The following is a 22,064-nucleotide window of genomic DNA, read 5'->3' on the forward strand; positions in this document are numbered from 1 at the left end:
TGATATGATAGCTACTTAATATTTATTTGATAAGTAATGAATTAACTTATGGACACAATGAAAGAATAAAGTTGACTGCTAGAATTGGAAGATAAGCCTCAAATCTCACTCGTTAGTTATAGTATTCCACACCTTTTTAAATGGTATGACGTTTAGAACAAGCTACTTGGTCTATTTTTTAATAATTAATTTTATGTACTCAAGTCATATATTTTAACTATAATAACTATTTGAATATTTTTCTTGCATATTTATAGCTAGAACTTGTCAATAGTTAGAGCATAAATGATGATCTAACATTTAGCGTCCAGAAAAAGCTAACATCATCAGAGTACTTGAGTTGAAAAATACCATAAAAGAGTGACTCTAAGTTGTGAAACATTATTTTAAACATTGTTTTCGATAATAAAAAAATGATGTGGAGGCCGCCTATGGAGAGAGAATTTTAGAACAGGTGAATACGACCCCTGTGTCACTCTCTCCTTTCTTCTTTGCATTTGGGCCTATCCATTTTCATTTACATTTGGAGATAAATTCTTATTCCAAAATCATTGCAACCTTTAGAAGTTTTGTAAATTAGTAAAATAATTATTTTGTTATAGAGGTACTAACCTTCACTTAAGTTAATTTAATTTCATTTTGGTCAAATTTGTAGAAGGAGTACTAAAAAATAGAATTTGTAAAGTTTGAATTTAGAAAATAATAATTTTTGGCAGACTAGCAATGTAACTGCACAACACATAAAAAGGAGAGAAGAAAAGCTCGGTGTATAGTTTGGCATTTGGATAAGTTTCTCTCTCAAAAAGGCTTATAATATCGGTGTACCTATGGAAGACGTGACAGCATGATAATTTATAAACATTTTGCCATGACACTCCTTTGGTGGAACTTCCACTCTTTTATGATGTCTCTAGGATAATTAGCTTGAATAATAATGTTAATCGAATCAAGATAAATGCCTAGTAGTAAACATGTCTTTCTTATATTTTAATTTGAAAAGCCAAACCAAAACCGTGTCATATTGCATATGTTCGTAATTACGTATATATGCTGCCTGGTAGTAGTACATATATGGGTTTCTTTAGGAAAATGTGATACATATATTATTCAAAAAGGTTAAAGGTCTATAAATAGTTATCTTGTATGGAAAATGTGACGAAATGGTATTTCCATAAACATTTTGCCATGGCGCTCCTTGTGATGGGACTACCGCTCTTTTATGATTGAATAGGATAATTAGCTTGAATATTGTCAATCAAATCAAGATAAACACATAGGGACAAACATGTCTCTTTCTTTTTTACCTTAGAAAACCGAACGAAATCCGAATCATATTGCACATTTAGATAATTACGTAATACATTGCCTGTTACTATCTCTAATTTTATTTACATATCAATATTAGGTTTGTTCTAAGTCAACCAAATCTATAGAAAAATAATAACAGTGACAATACCACATTTGTTTCATTGAATCCTCCATAAAATAAATGTTCATAGTACATATGTTAGGTGGTACGGTTGTTACTATAGATTCTTTATAGATTTAGTCAAAGCAAGCTAAATTTAATTTAGAAAACTCAATACGATATATAAATAAAATAGATGGAGCCAAAGTTTTAGAAAAAGTATAGTACATCTATTATACTAGTATATGATTAATTAATCAAGTGCCGACATATATCCTTCAATCAGAACAAGAAAGGGAGAGAGATATAACGAAGATAAGGCGAGACCGCATCCCCGCGATTCCGAGGCCGCGGGAGAGCAGAGCCGACAAGGCGTATCCTCCGCCTCACGTTCCCCCCAAATCCCCATCAGACGCTCCTCGCCGCGCCACGCGTCGCGCATCCGGCGGAGATTCGTCTCCCCTTCCTCCTCCACGTCCTCAACCGCGGCGGCCCACCATAAAATCTCCCTCAGCGTGCAATAATAAAAAAAAGAAAGAGAAAATAAAAGGAAGGGAAGGCCGAAGCCAAAACAAGGTAGGCGGCTTCCCGACGAAACCTCCCGTTCCTCCGCGACCCCTCCGCCGCCGTCCGATCTCCCCCACATCGCCGCCGGTACCGCCTCCTCCCTCCCCCTCCTCCTCCTTATCTTCTTCCTCCTCTGCCTTGTGCGCCTCCCCTTCCTCCCCCCATCCAATCATTGCTCGAGCGCTCCCCCCCTGCGAATCCGCACCAGCTCGGCTTAAGCTTCACCTCGCTGATTTGGTGCTTTGCTGATTAGGTGCTCTGTCAATCAGGTGCTTTGCTCTTTCTTTTTTTTTCCTTCTTCTTCTTCCCTCTCGGTGCTTTGTTTGGTTCTTGCCTTCGTCGCCTCGTTTTCTTCTCGAGTTCTCTTCGATTGGATTCTGAGCGGTTGGTGTCTTCGTCTTGCAGTCCAATCCCGTCGGGAGAGCAGGCGGTTCAAGCGGTTGCCCCCAACAATTCGGGGGTTCCGGGATCTCGGTTCCTGATCGGTAGGTGGGCGGGCGGGCGTCGGATCCAGCGGCCGTCATCATGGTTGTTGATACGGTCAGCGCGAGCACCTCAATTATTGCGCCCCACCTGTTCGACCAGAGGTCCAGGGGCCCCCACCGCCCCCTCCGCCGGACGTTCCATGTCGTCGCCTGCCGCCCCCTGGCCACCGCCTTCGCGGGCCGCCGCCTCGTGGCCCGGGTCACCAGGCAGCCGTCGCCGCGGCTCGCGGACTGGCCGGTCAAGGCGCTGGCCATGGGGGTGACCAAGGAGGCCAGCCCGCGCAGGGAGTACCGGGGCATCCCCGGGGACGGCGGCGACATGGGGGATGCTGGGGTCACCAACCCGGCCCCATCCTGGCCCCCGCGGAACAGGGCGGATGACCCCAAGCTGCACAACCCCCTGCTCCGCCTCGAGCGGATGGGCTGCGGGTGGCTCGGCGTCGTCTTCGAGTGGGAGGGGGTCATCGTCGAGGATGATGCCGAATTGGAAAGGCAGGCATGGTTGACCCTGGCACAGGAGGAGGGGAAGTCGCCGCCTCCGGCTTTCCTGTTGAGGAGAGTCGAAGGGATGAAGAACGAGCAGGTGATTTCTGAGGTTCTCTGCTGGTCCCGGGACCCCTCGGAGCTCAGGCGATTGGCCTCACGAAAGGAGGAGATACACAGCAGCCTTCGAGGTGGCTCTTTGTACCAGATGAGGAACGGTTCGCGGGAGTTCATGAGCACGCTGGCCAATTACAAGATCCCTATCGCTGTGGCCACCACACGCCCACGGAAGGTTATTGAAGAAGCCATCGAAGCTGTTGGCGCGCTGAATTTCTTTGATGCTGTCGTGGCAGCGGAGGATGTCTATCGGGGGAAGCCTGACCCTGAAATGTTTCTGTACGCTGCTCAGCTCCTAAGCCTCATCCCGGAGAGGTGCATCGTGTTCGGGAACTCCAACTCCGCAGTGGAAGCCGCTCATGATGCTCGAATGAAGTGTGTCGCGGTCGCAAGCAAGCACAGAATCTATGAGCTTAGCGCTGCAGATCTTGTGGTGAAGCAACTGGATGAGCTATCTGTTGTTGACTTGAAGAACCTCACTGACATTGAGTCTCCAGAGTTTGGCATGGAACCTGAACCAGAGATGGAGGAAGAAGCATCCACACCATCATCATCAGTGGGTGTAGATTTATTCTGGTAAGAGGCCAGATTGTACATTTGATTGATTCCTCTCCTGCACAGCATGTATTATTGTCAACTGTTGTAGCGATCAGGAAGAAGGGCTTATCATCCTTCTAATTAGTAGAATGTGATATGTAAAAATGTTGTTTAGAGCTCACACACTGTATATATACTCAGAAAGAAAGCAGGGAACTGAATATATCGATCAGGCCATTTGGAACTGCAGTTCCTGAAACTATGTATAACACCACAGCAATTCTATTATGAAATCGGTGTTCCAGGTGCTACATCTGCAGTCTTGCATCAGACCATTATCAATATTTGTCTGTTTTCTAGTCAATCTAGTGTTTGGTCACCTTTGCAGATACTGTTGGTAGGAATGATGTCCCCCCCAGTGGCGGAGTCAGGAATCACGGTAGGAGGGGCTGCTTCCCCTTCTTTCTCCTCTAGCCCCTCCCCTCCTTCTTCTTCCTTCTCAAATTTGTAGGAGAGGCTTAAGCGGGCTTCATGGAGATCACAGCGGTAGGGGGAGCTGGAGCCCCTCCCGCCCCACCGCTGCCTCCGCCCCCCCCCCCCCCCCCCCCCCCTCTTAAGGAGTTGTCCTCATTACTGGAAATGTTTGTTCAAGTTGATGCCTAAGGCTATCAGTTTGCTTTAGCTTGATGCTGGCACTAAATTCATATAGATGGTTTTGGGTACAATGATCCTTGAGCTTATTTCTAAAAAGTGTTGTGCTTCACCACAAAAAAACGTTAATGATGGCACTGAATTCTGATTGTCTGTTCAGGCATTTATGTACATGGTGTCGGTTCATTCCAAACTCAGACGCTAGTTTCTTTTTTCGTATGAGTTGATAAACTGCCTGAAAATTGGCTTTTGTCGAATGTCATGCTATGAACCTGGTACGCCAATTCATACATGATATTGTTTGCTGTCCGCTGAGATGTGCTGATTTGCTGATCTGAGTGGCATTTTGCTGATGTGAAGTCTACTGCGCTTCTCCTGAGCTAATTTAACCGTGTAGCAGGGAAGGCATGATCTTTGTCCCGAACCATGTATGATTGCCCTTCTGAACAAATCATTGAACACTGCCCAGTTGCAATGATAAGCAACTAATCGACCAGTCCACCGTGCCTTGCTTTGTCCGGAACTGAAAGGATGCCAATGGAAGCAAGCAACCGAAGCTGAAACGCAACACCAACTGCCTGATGGTGGCTGAAGCAAGTATTCTGTCCCTGCTGCTTGTTCACACTCGCACCAAGATGGGAGGAGGAGAAGAAGCGGCGCCGCAGAGCAGCAGAGGCATGGCGTCGTGCCGCCGCTGAAGTGGCGGCGCCAATGGGCTTGGCGTAATGGCGTTGGCAACGCGTGCGAGCATGTGTGCGTGCCCCACCCCCGCCCACCACTGGGAGCGGAAGCGACGGCCGCCCAATCACATGCGCCCCATGTGCGGCGCCAATCCTCCCCCGTGCCCCTCCCGGTTCGTCCCTTCCGCGATGGTGGCGAGGGCAAGGGCAAGGGCAAGGGCGAGGGCGCGCTCCAAGCGTGCGCCGCGGCCTCCTGTCCTGGCCATCGCGGCCGTCCATCCCTCCACACGTGTCGCCCCCGCGCGGCCACCGTGCCAACCATATCACTCCGAGCCCCCGCGGCACGCCGCCGCACGCCTCGCACGCGTGACCCTGCTGGTCCTGGGTCCTCCCCCTGTTCCCCTCCCCCTGCATCTCCCTCCCTTTCCCCCCGCGGCGGCGCGAGATCCGGGCGGGCGGGAGCGGGATGCAGCAGGCGGAGGACGAGGACGAGGAGATGGGGGTCAAGGAGGAGGACGGCGACGAGGAGGAGGAAGACGACGGCTGCTTCTACATGGACCCGTGCCCCGTGTCCGCCGCGTCGCCGACTGGCAGCGGCGGCGTCGGCAGGGCGAACCCGGGGCGGCGGCGCGCGCGCGAGGAGGAGCGGACCAAGCTGCGGGAGCGGCAGCGGCGCGCGATCACGGGGCGGATCCTGGCGGGGCTGCGCCAGCACGGCAACTACTGCCTCCGCGCGCGCGCCGACATCAACGAGGTGATCGCGGCGCTGGCGCGCGAGGCCGGCTGGATCGTCCTCCCCGACGGCACCACCTTCCCCACCTCCTCCCCGCCCCCCGCCGCCGCGCAGGTCCCTCCCTTCCCTCTCTCTGCTGCTTCCTTCTCAGTCAGTTCAGTCAGTCGGGCTCTCCATTTGGGAGAAGGGAAAGAAAAGGGAACGAATGGCGTGTGAACTGGCAGCCCAGGGGAAAAGCAGCGTGTGGGAGTCAAGCCTGGTGGGAGTAGCTATCCCACTGCCATTTATGACGTCACGAATGAATTGAACACCCTGCGGTTTCGAACCAGATGTGATTAATAAATAAATGCTCGGGACGGTGATGAAAATTAAAAAATGGGAAATACTGTTTGATTGAAAAATACGAGTGCAAACTATTACACTGTATATTAGTAAGAGTAATAATAACTAGTATATTTAAAGGTTTTTTCCTGACCGTCCATCGCACGCAAAGGGAAAAGGGGACGAGCGCAAGCAGCCAAAATAAGCGGCGGCCCCTCACGGCGTTACTTCGCTTGCTCTTGCTCCCCCGCTCCGTTCCCGCCTCCCGAGGGCGCGCTCCACCACCGCCCGCCGCCTCCTCCTCCTCCGCGCCCGGCCTCCCCACCTCTCTCTCTCGAGCCAAGATAAGCCGGATCGGAATGCTGACGCGTGCGCCTGCTCCTTGTGTCTTCCCCATCCAGCCGGCGCCCCGCCCCGTGATGGTCGCGGCCGCGCCGCTCGTGCTCCCGCTCCCGACCTCGCCGGCGCTCCCGCTCCGCGGTGCCCCGCCCGTGGCCGCGCGCCCCATCTCCCACCGCCCCGCGCTCGCGCCGGTGCCCTCCGTCCTCCTCTCGCCCCCGCTGGCCGCAGCCTCCTCGCGCCCCCCGGCGGACGACGTCCCCGACGGTGACTCCTCGCACCTCCTCGCCGTCCCCGTCCCCGTCACCATGGACCCCGCCGCCGCCGAAGATGCAGCCGTCGCCAACCAAGTCAGCGAGCCCCCGCCGCCTTCTTTCGCTTCACGTCCCTTCCCATCGGTTCATCCATCGGTCCCTCACGATTGTTGGGGTCTGCTGCTGCAGGTGCCCGATGTGGCGCCGCGCCCGCCGGAGCGGGACTTCGCCGGCACGCCCTACGTCCCCGTATACGTCATGCTCCCTGTAAGTACCCGCCTCCAACATTCCTCTTCTACACTGGTTACTGGACCGGCGCGATCGCGTTCCAATTCGTGTGCGTGTGTTTTCGGCAGCTTGGAGTAGTGAATGTCAATGGTGAGGTGGTGGACGCGGACGAGTTGGTGGGCCAGCTGCGGGTGCTCAAGGCAGCTGGGGTGGACGGGGTCATGGTTGACTGCTGGTGGGGGAATGTCGAGGCGCACAGGCCCCAGGAGTACAACTGGACTGGCTACAAGCGCCTCTTCCAGATGATCAGGGAGCTCAAGCTCAAGTTGCAGGTCAGATGATCCAGGATCTCAATGCACCCTTCAGTAATTTGTGCTTCTCTGCATTGTTGTGTGTCGGTTTATGTAATACTTCTATATCGGTCATCTGCTGGTGGCAGAATGTGTTGATTTCCTTTGCTTGTGTGGCTTACATGCTTTTCTCATCGAATTACTTAGGTGGTCATGTCATTCCACGAATGTGGTGGCAATGTTGGAGATGATGTGTCCATTCCTCTCCCACATTGGGTAACAGAGATTGGAAGGAGCAACCCGGATATCTACTTTACTGACAGGGCAGGAAGGCGTAATACCGAGTGCTTATCATGGGGAATTGATAAGGAAAGGGTTCTACAAGGCCGAACAGCAGTGGAGGTACAGCCATTTCGCTGGATCTTGCTCAGCACTTGTCACTCTGAAAATTTAACTAATGCTTGTCTTGTTGATTTCCACTTGCCTCCTATAATTCTGCATCTTGGTCCTGGCTACTTTTGAGACTAGAAGCTGCAAATGGCTTCTCATGAAACTGTAATTGTCATGTATACATTGTCATGTTTGGTACTTTCATGATAATGGTATAATGTTTTAGGATGGTTGCATGATGAAACTGGTTTGTATGTTATGGAAATATTTGTTCTGTATGTTCACACCTTTCAATTCATTTTTATTGAAAGACCAATTGTGTTTACACATTTCTTATCCCATCCCCATATATCAATATAGGTATATTTTGACTTCATGAGAAGCTTCCGAGTGGAGTTTGATGAGTATTTTGAGGATGGGATCATCTCGGAAATTGAGATTGGACTAGGGGCTTGTGGAGAGCTGCGGTATCCATCTTATCCAGCAAAACATGGCTGGAAATACCCTGGCATTGGAGAATTTCAGGTAACTCTTCACACTTTGTTCTTTCTGTTGCACTCGCACTATCTTCTTAGGTATACCTATCAGTATTTTTTTATTGACCATTGAGAATGTATTGTTCTTCAGTGCTACGACAGGTACTTACAGAAAAATTTGAGAAGAGCTGCAGAAGCACGAGGACATACTATATGGGCAAGAGGGCCAGGCAATGCTGGCCATTATAATTCTGAACCAAATCTCACTGGGTTTTTTTGTGATGGAGGAGATTATGATAGTTATTATGGTCGTTTTTTCCTCAACTGGTACTCTCAGATGTTGGTGGATCATGCAGACCGTGTCCTCATGTTAGCAAGGTTGGCTTTTGAGGGTTCAAGCATAGCTGTTAAGGTCAGTTGTCATTGTTATCTCCTCAAATCCAATCAGGACTTTGGTTGTTTTGCCAGCATTTATTCTTTATGTTAGAAACCTGGTCTTACAATTGCTAAAGTAAACTTATCTTTTATCATTTATATCCCCAAATCAAATAAAATGATTGAATTCAGCTATCCACTTCCGTGATATTTACAGGTTTCTGGAGTGCACTGGTGGTACAAAACTGCCAGTCATGCTGCTGAACTAACTGCTGGTTTTTACAACCCATGTAACCGTGATGGCTATGCTCCAATTGCTGCAGTGTTGAAGAAATATGATGCTGCTTTGAACTTTACATGTGTTGAATTGCGCACTATGGACCAGCATGAGGTATACCCTGAGGCATTTGCAGATCCAGAGGGCCTGGTATGGCAGGTAGGGATCCTTTCTTCTGTTTCATGTTTTCACATTCCCTTATCAATAGCTTACTAGCTGATCCATCATATTCTCTAGTGAGCACAGACCTGTGATACTATTTTACAGGTTTTATTTGAATGAATAGTTGACACCTGCACAACATCATATGTTTGCTGTTTAATTACAGACAGATTGATTCTTTACCTATGTTTTTAAAGCGGTAAGGCGAGGCGATCCACCACCGCCTTATCGCCTAGGCGACGCCTAGGCGGGCTAAGGCGAGACCTTAAGCAAGGCGAGCCGCCACCGCCTTGTCGCCTAGGCGACGCCTTGAAAACACAGTTCTTTACTAGTGTTTTACAATTGGATGCATTGTTTCTCAGGTGCTAAACGCTGCATGGGATGCTGGGATACAAGTGGCTAGTGAGAACGCTTTACCTTGCTACGATAGAGATGGATTCAACAAGATTTTGGAGAATGCCAAACCACTGAATGACCCAGATGGACGGCATTTGTTTGGATTCACCTACCTGAGGCTTAGCAAAGTTCTATTTGAGAGGCGCAACTTTTTCGAATTCGAGCGCTTTGTCAAGAGAATGCACGGTAAGATATACTGGCCACTGGAGTGATTGGTCTGATGGGAATCCTATTTTAGCTCCATTTGATCCCATGCTGACCTGTTGCGACATGTTCTTTGCAGGTGAGGCGGTTCTTGATCTGCAAGTATAGATTGCTAGCGTATTACATACACATATACAAGTGATTCTGATTGGCTTAGGCCTTAAGGCTTACATTTTCGCTCTTTCCTTTTTGTTTCGTAGGTAGTAGTATCAGCTGATTTTGACCTGTTACATAGAACTCGCTGCTCTATTTGAAAGGCTATTTTTATATACATATACCCTAGATTTGAAGAAGACAAGTGGGTTTACTTGAATTGTTGTGTGTTGTTGATGCAAAAATCAACACACTGGAATCCGAGGGCAAGTGTTCGCCGAGTCACGGAAAGTCAACCAAGCGTGCCAGTCAATTTTACCTAAAATTGACAAGGGAGAAAACAAAGTCAAATTCGAGAGCGTATCGGCTGGGATTCCGAATCTCTCTCAGATGGGCGTATCGGCAAGCTTTGCCGATACTATAGACGACAAAAAAATATTAAATGCAAGCGCGTAATAAACGAGCTTATCGGCAGGATCAGCCGATACACTAAACGATAAAACCGGCTTTGAACAGCCGATCTTGTATGTATGATAAAATCTAAGCTACGAATGTGTAGCTCAGATGATGTGAAGCTAAAAACACATCTAAACCAGCTCTTGTGATAACAAAAGTGTTACTCCAAAATCTAAAACCGATCTAATATGTTTTTAGATATGATAATACGAGCTTATCGGCAGGATCGGCCGATACACTAAACGACAAAACCGGCTTTGAACAGCCGATCTTGTATGTATGACAAAATCTAAGCTACGAATGTGTAGCTCAGATGATGTGAAGGTAAAAACACATCTAAACCAGCTCTTGTGATAACAAAAATGTTACTCCAAAATCTAAAGCCGATCTAATATGTTTTTAGATATGATAATACGAGCTTATCGGCAGGATTAGCCGATACACTAAACAACAAAACCGGCTTTGAACAGCCGATCTTGTATGTATGACAAAATCTAAGCTACGAATGTGTAGCTCAGATGATGTGAAGCTAAAAACACATCTAAACCAGCTCTTGTGATAACAAAAGTGTTACTCCAAAATCTAAAACCGATCTAATATGTTTTTAGATATGATAATACGAGCTTATCGGCAGGATCGGCCGATACACTAAACGACAAAACCGGCTTTGAACAGCCGATCTTGTATGTATGACAAAATCTAAGCTACGAATGTGTAGCTCAGATGATGTGAAGCTAAAAACACATCTAAACCAGCTCTTGTGATAACAAAAGTGTTACTCCAAAATCTAAAGCCGATCTAATATGTTTTTAGATATGATAATACGAGCTTATCGGCAGGATCAGCCGATACACTAAACAACAAAACCGGCTTTGAACAGCCGATCTTGTATGTATGACAAAATCTAAACTACGAATGTGTAGCTCAGATGATGTGAAGCTAAAAACACATCTAAACCAGCTCTTGTGATAACAAAAGTGTTACTCCAAAATCTAAAACCGATCTAATAATGGCCAAAAAGCATAGGAAAAATCTACAAATCTAGCCGATATCGATAATTGGTGAATAAATCTAGACGAGACGACAGCGATGCGCCCGGTAGCTAAGGCTCAAATATACTCGGTAAAATGAAACATCACCAGCAAATCAAGTCGCTCGAATGTGAGGCGTCCTTGATCAACGTGAAAGAACTCGTCGAAAAAAGAAGAGAAAAGGCGAAGTCGCCGAAAAATGCAAAGGAATTGTAAAGTTTATTGTATTGGATGTGTATCTTTTGGTTTCTTCCAAATCGGCCACCTTCCCTTCACAAAAATCACATTCCTTGACACGTGTCAAAAAACGGTGTCAACACATGCCCCCTAGTTTCGGAATAATTTGTTTTGTTCCGAAATTACTCCAACCAGCATTCAAAGCCATTCCTCGTACCCCGTGCACACGGCTTACCCCGTACAACTGGGTAAAACTCTTCTTTGCCCCTGGCTTTTCGCCTTCCATCCGCGCAAGCCCAACGCGCCGATTCACTTTCCGTCTTTTTACCAGCCCAGATAGATCCATAAAAATCACCCTCCGGCTCTATATCGGCAACAAGCCTCCATTAGCTACAGAGCCTCCTTTCTTCTTTCTCCAGCAAAAAAACCCTAGGTCTTCCTGTAACAATGGCGGGCTCCAAGCGCCCCGATGAGGGTCCTTCCAATGCCCCGCCGGCGATCCGTCGCCACGTGGAGTAAGCCCCTCTTTCTTCCGTCTTCGGATTGCCATGCTTTTGTTCAACTTTGATCTCTAATTTTTTCTGCCTCTTTTCTGTAAAGTGACAATGCTTCTTCCGGCTCCTCCAACTCGGAGGGACCCCCTTTCCCTGGTGTTCCTGAGAGCACCAAGGAGTACATTCGCCAGCTCCTTCACGAGAAGGATGAAGCTCGGCAGAATTACTCCCAGGAGACCATCTGGTCTCAGTTCCTTACCGCCGAACTGGGGGCGGCGCAATCCGATCGGGCAATCCTCCAGGCCCAGCTCACCGCCGCCGACTCCAGGGTTGCTTGTAAGTTGCCCCTTCCAAAGCATTGCTCTTTCCTGTTTTTCTGACCCTTTTTCTGACATCTTACTTCAATCCTGGAGTCGCAGGTCCAAACCCTCCATGCCGCAGCAGCCACCGCCACCGAGTCGGTGAACGCGCGTGGCGACACCGTCGCCGCCCGTCTACAGGATATCCCCAACCGCGTTCGGGAGGTTGCCAGACATGGGGTCCGCCGCGGCGCCGCCGTGGCCCTCGCCACTGCCCAGTTTCAGACTGGTCACGACCTCCTGCAGGTCGAACCGGTCCACCTTCCGCTGGGTAGCGAAGACTGGTGGGTCTTCGAAGAGCTCGCCGACGACATGGAGATGGCAGCCGCCGCCATCTCCGCAGATGTCAGCATAGAGGCGGTCATCGGCAACGTCTTTGCCGATGATTAGATTTCTAGGAGTAGCATCTTCCTAGAAACAATCTTTTGTTGTATCGGCCAGATCTTCAGATCGGCCCCTTTGTAAATAGTATTATTAATGAAGTATTCCCCTTTTCCTGCCAATTTCCATTGCAATTTCCCAATTGACGTTGCAAAAAATCAACTTTGATACGAATTTGAACAATCTGGATTGTGTAGATTTTTTGCACTAAGGGCGACACATATCGTATCAGCCATAACAATCCAACCGATAACTCAATTAATCGGCTATCCATCCATCCAAACGCTAGGGTAATACTTCTTCAAATATTTTCCATTAAGAGCTCTAGAATATTCTTCCCCTTCGAGTGTCTCTAAAATATAAACATTGCTAGGAACACATCTGTTTATTCTGAATGGTCCTTCCCACGTTGGCGATCATTTGCCGAATTTTGAACTCTTTGTTCCTATCGTCAGTATCAACTTCTAAACCAATTCCCCTTGCTCAAAGGTTTTGGCTTTTACCTTTTTATCATACCATCGGCTAACTCTGGCTTTATTTGCCTCAACATTTATAAGAGCCTTCAGCCGATGGCCAGCCAAATCCTCTAATTCATCTTTCATCATAGCAGAATATTCATCGGCCATCAATTGATTCTGAAACGTGACACGCCATGAATCAAGTTTCAATTCTCATGGGAGAACAGCTTCATGTCCGTACACCAAATGATATGGAGACACCTTTGTAGCGCCATGACAAGCCATTCTGTATGCCCATAAAGCTTCATGAAGTACAATATGCCACTTTCTAGGATATTCATCAATCTTTCTCTTGATCAATTTGATGACCCATTTATTAGATGCTTCTGCATGACCGTTAGGTTGGGCATAATATGGAAAAGAATTCAGCAATTTAATCCCCATTCCAATAGCAAATTCCTGAAACTCATCCGACGTAAACATAGTACCCTGATCGGTCGTAATGGTTTGTGGAATACCAAACCGATAGATAATATGTTCTTTGACGAATTCAATCATCTCTTTTGATGTAACATTTTTCAGAGGAATTGCTTCAACCCACTTGGTGAAATAATCGGCAGCCACCAAGATAAACTTATGATTTTTACTAGATGGAGGATATATCCGGCCGATCAAGTCAATTCCCCATCCTCTAAACGGCCACGGCTTGATTATGGGATTCATGGCTGACGCATAAACTCTTTGCACGCTCCCAAACTTCTGACATTTTTGGCAACTTTTGTAATATGTGAAGCAATCTTCCAGTATCGTCGGCCAAAAATATCCGTTCCTCCTGATCACCCATTTCATCTTATAGGCCGATTGATGGGATCCACAGACCTCTAATTTTTCTGTTCACTTTTTTGGATGAATCTTTCAAATAATCAATAATTTTTTTCCTCCAATCATCGGCTGTTAACTCCGAGGCCATTATTCTTTCCATCGGCCGATATCCTGAATCATGCTTAGCCAGCCGATTTGCATCACTGTTATGAAATTTGGGAACATGCTCGATGGTTACCTTCTTGAATTCTTTCAGCAGCCAGAGACATTCTTCATGATATAATTGTAAAATATCATTCTTGCATTCATACTCCCCAACTAACTGGTTGATCACCAGCATAGAATCTCCAAAAATCTCAACAACATCGGCTTTGATTTCTTGAAGTAATTGAATCCCCTTGAGAATAGCGCGATACTCAGCTTGATTATTGGTTGCAGAGGCTTCAATTGGAAATGAGAACTCAAAATTTGCCCCCCGAGGGGAAATCAGCACCACACCAATTACAGAATCGTTTCCACACGAAGATCCATCAAAGAATAAAGTCCAAGGAACAAGATCTACCATGTTCAGCTCTGGTCCACAATGTTGCACAACAAAATCGGCTATGGCTTGACCCTTAACTGCTTTAGCCGATTCATATCTCAAATCAAATTCTGACAATGCCAAAAATCCATTTTCCTATTTTCCCTTTTAAAATTGGCAACGAGAGCATATATCTAATAACATCATCTTTGCTCACAACAATATATTCAGCCGATAATAAATAATGTCTAAACTTGGTACAGGAGAAGTATAAGCAAAGACACAATCTCTCAACAGGAGAATACATAGTTTCAGCATTCAGCAACCTTCTACTCACAAAATAAATAGCTCTTTCTTTTACTTCAAATTCTTGAATAAGGGCCGATCCGATAGCACGCTCATCAGCCGATAAATATAATTTAAACGGCTTGTGCTTTTGGGGATGAACCAATAACGGAGGCTTTACTAGATAATATTTGATTTCATCCAATGCCTTCTGATGTTCCTCTCTCCATACAAATTCCTGATCGGCCTTCAACTTCAGTAAAGAAATGAACGGCTGAATTTTTCCCAACAGATTAGATATAAATCTTCAAATAAAATTAATCTTGCCGATCAATGACTGAAGTTCAACTTTCGTCGTAGGAGCTTCAACTTTGTCGATAGCTGATATAGTCTTCTGACTAATTTCAATCCCTTGTTCATGTACCATAAAACCCAAGAATTGGCTAGCTGATACACCAAAAGCGCACTTGTTTGGATTCATTTTTAAACCATGCCTTCTGGTGCATTCCAAAGCTCTACGCAGATCGGCCAAATGTTCTTGGTGCCCCTTTGACTTCACAACCACGTCATCAATGTATATCTCCAAAATTTTGCCGATGAGTTCATGAAAGATATAATTCATAGCTCTCTGGTACGTAGCACCGACATTTTTTAATCCGAAGGTCATGACTAACCACTCGAATAAACCGAGATGTCCTGGACATCTGAACGCAGTTTTTGTAACACCCCTGTGTTAATTGTGCTCGCTAATCCCGAGTTTAATCACTAATCGTGGCTTAACCACGCCATTAGCGTCAATCGTGTTCGCATAGTAAACATTGTTTTAGCCATGTTTGACCTCATTTTTCTCGATGATCCGAGCGTCAAATCAACTTTCGCCCAAAATGAAAGTTGTAGATCTTCTTTTCCTCTACAACTTCTATTTTGGCCAAATTTCAAGTTTCTATATCAAAATTTGAGTTTTGGCCGGTCAAACACGGGTCAAAATCAGTCAAAATGTGTCACTGTTTGCTCCTGTGCTCGCCACGGTGTCGCCCGGTGCCCATGACGGTGACTGTGGCCGTCGGCGCCTCCTCCACGCGTCGGCCGTCGGCGATCCTCGCACGCCGCGCTGCGCGTCCTTATCCGTTCGCGAAGCGTCATCCGTTTTTCCCCTCCCCTTCATGGAGCTCGAGCTCGAGCTGAGCTGAGTGCTGCGTGCCGCCGTCGACGTCGCGCCGGCCAACCCTCGCCGCCGCAGCTCGATTCCGCGCGCCCCAACCTCCCTCGCCTCGCCCCGAACCTCCTCCGCCCCTCCACAAGCTCGGCCGAGCCCCCACCTCGGCCGAATCAGCCTGCGCCACCGCGGCCGCCATTGCCGTCCCCGTCGAAGCTCCGCGCCGCCGTCGATCCTCGTCTTCCGGCCCTTCTCTGCTCGATTGGACGACGTGGTGAGCTTCCGTGCGCCGCTCTCGTGCTTACCGGCCCCGTTCCCCTCCTCTTCCTGCACGGACGCCGCCGGAACGCGGCCATGCCGTCGCCAGCCGGCCCGCCTAGCACCGCCGCCATCGCGGGCCGCACTCACGCGGCCCCGCGCCATGCCACCACGCGCGTCGAGTCCACCCATCCACGCTGGCCGTCGCACCGCCCCGCCCCGCCGCCACCTAGCCTCGCGGCCGCCTGGGCGGCTGCGCCGCCGCTGTGGCCGCCATGGACGCCGCCGCGCCGTCCTGTGCCACCCCGCGCGCCCACTGCGCCACCTCGCGGGCGCCCCCGCTCCACCGGTCCGCCCAGGCCACGCCGCCGGCCGGCCGCCACCGGCGGGAGAAGCCGCGCCGCCGCCGAGCCTGGCCGTGGCCATGGCCCTGGCGCGCGTGCGGGGCAGAGCAGGGGAGCTGAGCTGGGCTCCTTCCACTGACAGGTGGGGCCCATTCGTCAGCCCCCTCTTTTAAATTTTGGTTTTCCGTTTTTTCATTTATTTATTTCGGCTGAAATTTCATAATTGCATAGAAATTCGTAGAAAAATACTAAAAATGCAAAGTAAATTTTGTTAGTTTTCTTAGATCTAGAACTTCAGAGGAAAAATACTCATGCATGTCAAATGTCAGTTTTATCCCTGCTAGAATTTACTTAGTGTTTGAGCTTGTTTATTTAATATCTGCAGTTCTATTGATCTAAAAATTCTGAAATTAATTTAGTAGCCTCATCTTTTCATGTGTAACCAACTGTAAAATTTTCATGACCTGTTGTTGTACACTTTTGTGTAGATCTGTTTGTGTTTGGTTAGCTTGCTTGGGCTAAAATAAATACTTTCTATCATCAATAAAAGCTGGAACAATTCTGTTGCATGCCTTATCTTTATCATGTTGATCTGGTAAAATTTCGTTGCTATATTATTTCAGCAAGTTATGCCTTTACTTTTGTTAAGTTCCTAGCTATGTCTTTCTTTTATAGTGTTGCTAGTTAATTCTTGCATTTGTGTGTTTTCAGCAGAGCAAGCTCCTATGTGAATCATGCTAATCTTGTAGGACCTGATTGTTGCTTGTTTAGGTATCTTGCTCAGGTTTGCTTGATAGCAAATTTTTGGTCCGTAATGTAATCCATGTTGCTCTAGGTTGTGTTTTATCCTCCGAAGCAAGTTAACAGCTGTTGTTTGGTGGAGACACTTCAGGCTAAAATATTTTGAAGTCTTGAAACCAATCATAAGCACCCACACCCTTTCGGTTTTAGCCTTGTTGTTGTGATTACTCAATTAATGTTGGTCTATCTTGATTGTGGCTCATTTTGCATTGTATCACATTGCATCGCATCTTGAGCACTCATGCGTCGCACTGTGTCCTAACTGTTGCATGGCATTCTTTTTCATACGTGTAGACGCCACGAGCGAAGTCGCCAATGAGCTGATCGCCGAGCCGACCCAGGAGCCGCAAGCGGGAGAGTAGCAGGAGGACGCAGTCGAGCCCACTTGCGAAGAAGTTGCTAACCCCGCTGACCTGCAAGGCAAGCCCCGGAGCATAACCCTAATTTAAGTATTCAATGTTTAATTAAGTATTTGTGCATTTACGTTCTAGGAGTTGTATGGAAATCTAGTATGCATGTTCTCCCTAGGTAACCGAGGGTCAATACTAGTATGCAGATGTCGATAGAAATGCTCTGCTAAGCAGGATCTCGGTAGAAGTCGAGTGATTCCTATCGCTCGCGAGATTTAAGATAGTGTTACTTATGGCATTGTGGTTGAGAATGAATCAATGAGGAAAAAGAAATGAAGACCGGGCGGAGATGAAATGGGTTCTGGATATAGAATGGATGGAAGTTAGCCTCCGCCTGTGTCAATTGAGGACCGTACCGTTGCTGGCATTGATGATCGAGGATTGAACAGTACTAACCACATGCCGGAAGTAGGAGGTAGTCGAAACCGGTAAGCTAATTACCTGATTTGCACCGATACTTTGAATCGCGGCCCGCTACTCTGGGAGTGGAATGATGGCAGGTGTTGGATAGTATGTCGCCTCCAGGTTCTCCGGGAGTTCGCCGTGAGGGACCCTTCACCCGGGTTTTGGCAGGCGTGATTCAAACGTCGGGGTGATGATGGGAACAATTGACGTGTGGGGCCCGATGGGGTTTTCACGTGTCGTGTGAGTTAGGTCCACCTTGCAAGGTTAAATCGGATCGATTCGCCGTGACTCGCGGATATGAGAGCCTTGGTCACTGTGTCACATCGTAGTAAGAAAGTGGAATGAGAACGGAATGGAAAAGGTTGGTTGGTGAGTTACTGAAGGATAATCTGATCCACCATGTGTGCTCTAGATGCTTAAGCGAATTTTAGTTAATAATCGCTATACTAAATAGAGCTAAAATATTGAAAGTAAGGATTCACTGCTAGTAGCCTTTCTGCAAAAGAACTCCAGAGCCAAAAAGCTTTGCATGTCTAGGTAATGGGCTAAGTATACCCAAAGTCGGGTAAGCCTTGCTGAGTATTAGTATACTCAGGGTTGTTGTTGTAACCCTTCTGAGCAGGTTGTGTCCCCGCTGACTTCGAGGAGGTCTGTGCGTCCTGGATTGGACAACCGCTTCCTCCTGGGTGGACCGTCGAGTGGGCCCCGTCTTCGCCGTGAAGATCAGGCAGGCTGGCATCACATCGGTGGGCAGGATGTGGAGTTCACCTTGTATTGTCATCGTGGTTATCGTATTGTATTTCGAACTCGGTCTTAAACTTCCGCTGTGTTTTGAACTCTGTCGTTTGTACTTAAAGTTTTTATGTAAAACATGTGTTGTAAATTAATTTGAAGATTTCTGTATGCTGGTATCACCTGTGCTCGTCTTCGTATGGGTCTGCTAGTGCAATTGTGATCCTGGAGTACAGTAGTTTAATCGGGATTTACCCGACAGCCTGTCAGATTACACTGTTTTAAGTGCATAGTAATTTGATTAAGTATTCAGATGTTGGTTAGCGCACTTAAGCCGGTTTAATTTGGGCGGTGCTGCTACAGTTTTGTGGATGTCTTCCTCTGCCATAAAAATCTAATTGTATCCAGCATTGCCATCCATAAAACTGATCACTTTGTGCCCAGCTGCAGCATCTACCAACATATCAGCTATCGGCATAGGGTAACCATCCATCGGCATAGCTTTGTTGAGATCCCTAAAATCAATGCACACTCGTAGTTTGCCATTCTTTTTGTAAACAGAAACCACATTAGAAATCCATTCGGCATAACGACACTGCCGAATAAAATTAGCTTCAATTAACCGCGTAATCTCGGCCTTTATATCTGGCAAAATCTTAGGATTACATCGCCTCGCTCCTTGTTGATATGGCCGATATCCCGGTTTTATAGGCAAACGATGTTCCACAATAGATCTATCCAAGCCAGGCATCTCATAGTATTCCCAAGCAAAGCAATCTTTGTATTATTTTAATAAACTCTTCAATTCTTGTTTGTATTTGGGATCCAAATTGGCACTAATAAACGTCGGCCTTGGTCTATCACCATCTCCAATATCAATTTCCTCTAGTAAATCGGCCGACGTAAACCCATGCCCCAACGTCCCTTCTTCCTCTAGGAATTCATCCATCAAGAACTTTCTGAAGAACCGACTGCTTGGATCGGTGTGGAACTGTTACTGGCCGATTCACCATCGGCCTTAGCCTTGACACGCCAGACTTGTGATTTGACTCCTTTCTTGTTCAGAGTCTGTTCTTGTTCTTCCTCAATAATCTCCAACTGGCGTAACCTCTGAACACGTCGCTTCTGAGACCTGGTCAAACCTCCTGGGCACCATTGAGATTGATCCGTGCAATCAGGCTCACGTTTTGGATCTCTCCGCATCGGCTGATCATCTTGCACTCTGTCATCGGCCACCTGTTCTAGCCGATCGTATACAGGCACTCTTCTCCCAGCAGATCACGTAGCATTGTCCTACCCCCCAGTCGATCATGCACCGATACTCTTTTTCCTAGCCGATCATGCACAGGAGTGCATTCACACCGATAGGGCTCATGACGTGACCTTTCATATGATCGGCTGCCTTGACCATTGCATTCGGGACAATCATATGCCGATGGCAATGTCAACCCTTCTTCCCAGCAGTAGACAAAGAAAGGACACCTCCAATGATCTTGCTCGCGTCGCTCCTCTTCTTCTCTACGCTGCCGCCTTTCACGATCACGCTGAAACTTATTCAACAGCATTTGAGACGTTACACGTCTACATGGTGCCGATGAACGTCCAACATACTCCATCGGACCCTTTCCTTTGACCTCATCGGCAGCTATCTGCGCTTTAGGATCAACAGCCCCAGATCTCTTGGCCGATGACGACGTCAGAATCTTGGCTTGAGGATAACCCTCATCTCTGGCCACATCAACCATGTTTGTGGCGAAAGGATGAACGTCAATCTTCATCATCTTCTTGGGAGCCTCAAATTTCAATCTCTCTTGTTCGAAAGCCATCTGAATCTGCTGTCGGAAGACCTTGCACTCATTTGTGTCATGCGACGTGGCATTGTGACACTTGCAGTACTTTATATTTTTGAGCTCGTCCTCCGATGGAATCTTGTGATATGGCTTCAACTTGATCAACCCTTCCAACAATAACAAATCAAAGATCTTGTCGGCTTTGGTGATGTCAAACCCATACGACTCAGGCTCTTTCTTCCCAAACGGACATGTCACCGGCTTTTTACTGTTCTGTATCCACTCAGCTATGCGACCGTTTCTTGCTCCTCTTCAGATTCATCATTGGTAGAATACTCCACATAGTTGATCTTTTTCTGAAAAGGCTTCTTGGACTCGTAGCATCGAGTCTCTCCTGTTATCCGACTCGCGATCTGGCTAATACTTTCATACTCCTGCAATGCATATTTATCTTTAATGTGCAGCAAGAGCCCATTAAATGCTGTATTGGCCAACTGCTGATTAGACAGAACCAAACTGTAACATCGATTCTTGACATCTCTGAACCTTTGGATAAAAGCAGCAACCGATTCATCGTTTCTTTGTCTCAAGCCGGTCAAATCGGTCAACTTTAACTCAGTAATCCCAGAGAAGAAGAACTGATAAAATTGTCTCTCTAGATCGGCCCAATATAATATGAAGTTTGCCGGCAAAGTAGTGAACCAAGCAAAGGCCGATCCAGATAAAGACAAGGCGAACAAACGGACTCTGAGTGCATCATGGTTGCCCGCTTCTCCCAACTGTAGAAGGAACCTATTAACATGTTCCATCGTAGAAACTTCTCCCTGCCCTGAGAACTTTGTGAAGTCAGGCATCTTGTACTTGTGGGGGAGAGGAATCTGATTGTAAGCTGGAGGATAGGGAGTCTTGTACATAACAGATTGTTGCTTTGGCCTCAAACCAAACTGCTCCCTCATCACTTCAGCTATCTTTGTGCTCCAATCAACTTGTGGCTCAACTATTGGCATTTGCTGAGGGGAAACCGTACTCGCTGCATTGGTCATCATCGCAAGTTGTTGAGCTACATGGTTCATCGGCTGTCCAGCCAATTGCATCTGATGTGTTTGTTGTGCTATCTGATTGGGTGTTTGCTGAGTCATCGTCGGCTGTGTAGCTGATGGGTTGGCCGATTGTTGACCAGCAATATCCATGTACGGCACATTGACACACCGTATCTGTCCGGTTGCTTGATTGTGGAATACCCAGTTGATTCCCTTTTGATGCGGAGATTGCGACAATAACACTTCTGAAGGAGACTGGGGTTGGAGCAGGATAGCAAGACGCTGCTGTGGGGTCATCGGCGATGGCACCGATGCATTAGTTTGTGCCATCTGTTGTGGACTCCATGCGCCTTATGCATTTAGCTGTATTGCCGATGCATCCTGCTGTGTACCCATCAGCTGAACGGCCGATGGATCAGGCTGAGAGGCTATCGGCTGAGAAGCCGACGCACTAAACTGCATCTTAGGTGGCGTAGAAAAGAAATCCGGATGCATACCATATCCAGTAGCAGGATTCCACCCTTTAGGAAACACAGACGCAGATCCATCTTGCACAGTTGTAGCAATCGGTGGCGTGGTTGAGTAGATAGGATCTGCTGTACCCGCCAATGCTGCAGTAGTCATCTGGGGTGGACTTTGACTATTGCTTGTTCCTGCCTGGCTATCTTGAGCCGAC

The 22,064-nt window shown here is 47.5% G+C and overlaps 2 protein-coding genes across 4 annotated transcripts; both read left to right on the forward strand.

Moving 5' to 3' along the window:
• Positions 1-1,896: 1,896 nt before the first annotated feature.
• LOC120660015 (5-amino-6-(5-phospho-D-ribitylamino)uracil phosphatase, chloroplastic-like) lies at positions 1,897-3,908 on the forward strand. 2 transcript variants are annotated; one of them, XM_039938331.1, is made up of 2 exons: positions 1,897-2,062; positions 2,381-3,908. In XM_039938331.1, the coding sequence occupies exon 2, from the start codon at positions 2,501-2,503 to the stop codon at positions 3,638-3,640; it is 1,140 nt and encodes a 379-aa protein (XP_039794265.1). In that variant the 5' UTR covers positions 1,897-2,062; positions 2,381-2,500; the 3' UTR covers positions 3,641-3,908. The 2 variants fall into 2 exon arrangements, with proteins under 2 accessions (XP_039794265.1, XP_039794264.1); XM_039938330.1 differs by lacking the exon at positions 1,897-2,062 and adding an exon at positions 2,069-2,244.
• Positions 3,909-5,098: 1,190 nt separating this feature from the next.
• LOC120660014 (beta-amylase 2, chloroplastic-like) lies at positions 5,099-9,686 on the forward strand. 2 transcript variants are annotated; one of them, XM_039938328.1, is made up of 10 exons: positions 5,166-5,775; positions 6,384-6,671; positions 6,765-6,842; positions 6,932-7,135; positions 7,301-7,495; positions 7,844-8,008; positions 8,111-8,371; positions 8,552-8,770; positions 9,136-9,355; positions 9,453-9,686. In XM_039938328.1, the coding sequence occupies exons 1-10, from the start codon at positions 5,395-5,397 to the stop codon at positions 9,479-9,481; spliced, it is 2,040 nt and encodes a 679-aa protein (XP_039794262.1). In that variant the 5' UTR covers positions 5,166-5,394; the 3' UTR covers positions 9,482-9,686. The 2 variants fall into 2 exon arrangements, with proteins under 2 accessions (XP_039794263.1, XP_039794262.1); XM_039938329.1 differs by lacking the exon at positions 6,384-6,671 and having other exon boundaries at positions 5,099-5,775.
• The last annotated feature ends 12,378 nt before the right edge of the window (positions 9,687-22,064 follow it).

The sequence above is a fragment of the Panicum virgatum genome, chromosome 2N (assembly GCF_016808335.1).
Source record: "Panicum virgatum strain AP13 chromosome 2N, P.virgatum_v5, whole genome shotgun sequence".
Lineage (NCBI taxonomy): Eukaryota > Viridiplantae > Streptophyta > Magnoliopsida > Poales > Poaceae > Panicum > Panicum virgatum.

What these genes read in the sequence shown, in the direction of transcription:
- LOC120660014 (XM_039938328.1), top strand. Translation starts at nt 5,395, where the DNA reads ATGCAGCAGGCGGAGGACGAGGACGAGGAGATGGGGGTCAAGGAGGAG. An exon ending in AGCTCAAGCTCAAGTTGCAG is followed by an intron (nt 7,136 to 7,300) that starts GTCAGATGATCC and finishes CGAATTACTTAG; the next exon opens with GTGGTCATGTCATTCCACGA. An exon ending in CTGGCATTGGAGAATTTCAG is followed by an intron (nt 8,009 to 8,110) that starts GTAACTCTTCAC and finishes ATTGTTCTTCAG; the next exon opens with TGCTACGACAGGTACTTACA.
- LOC120660015 (XM_039938331.1), top strand. Translation starts at nt 2,501, where the DNA reads ATGGTTGTTGATACGGTCAGCGCGAGCACCTCAATTATTGCGCCCCAC.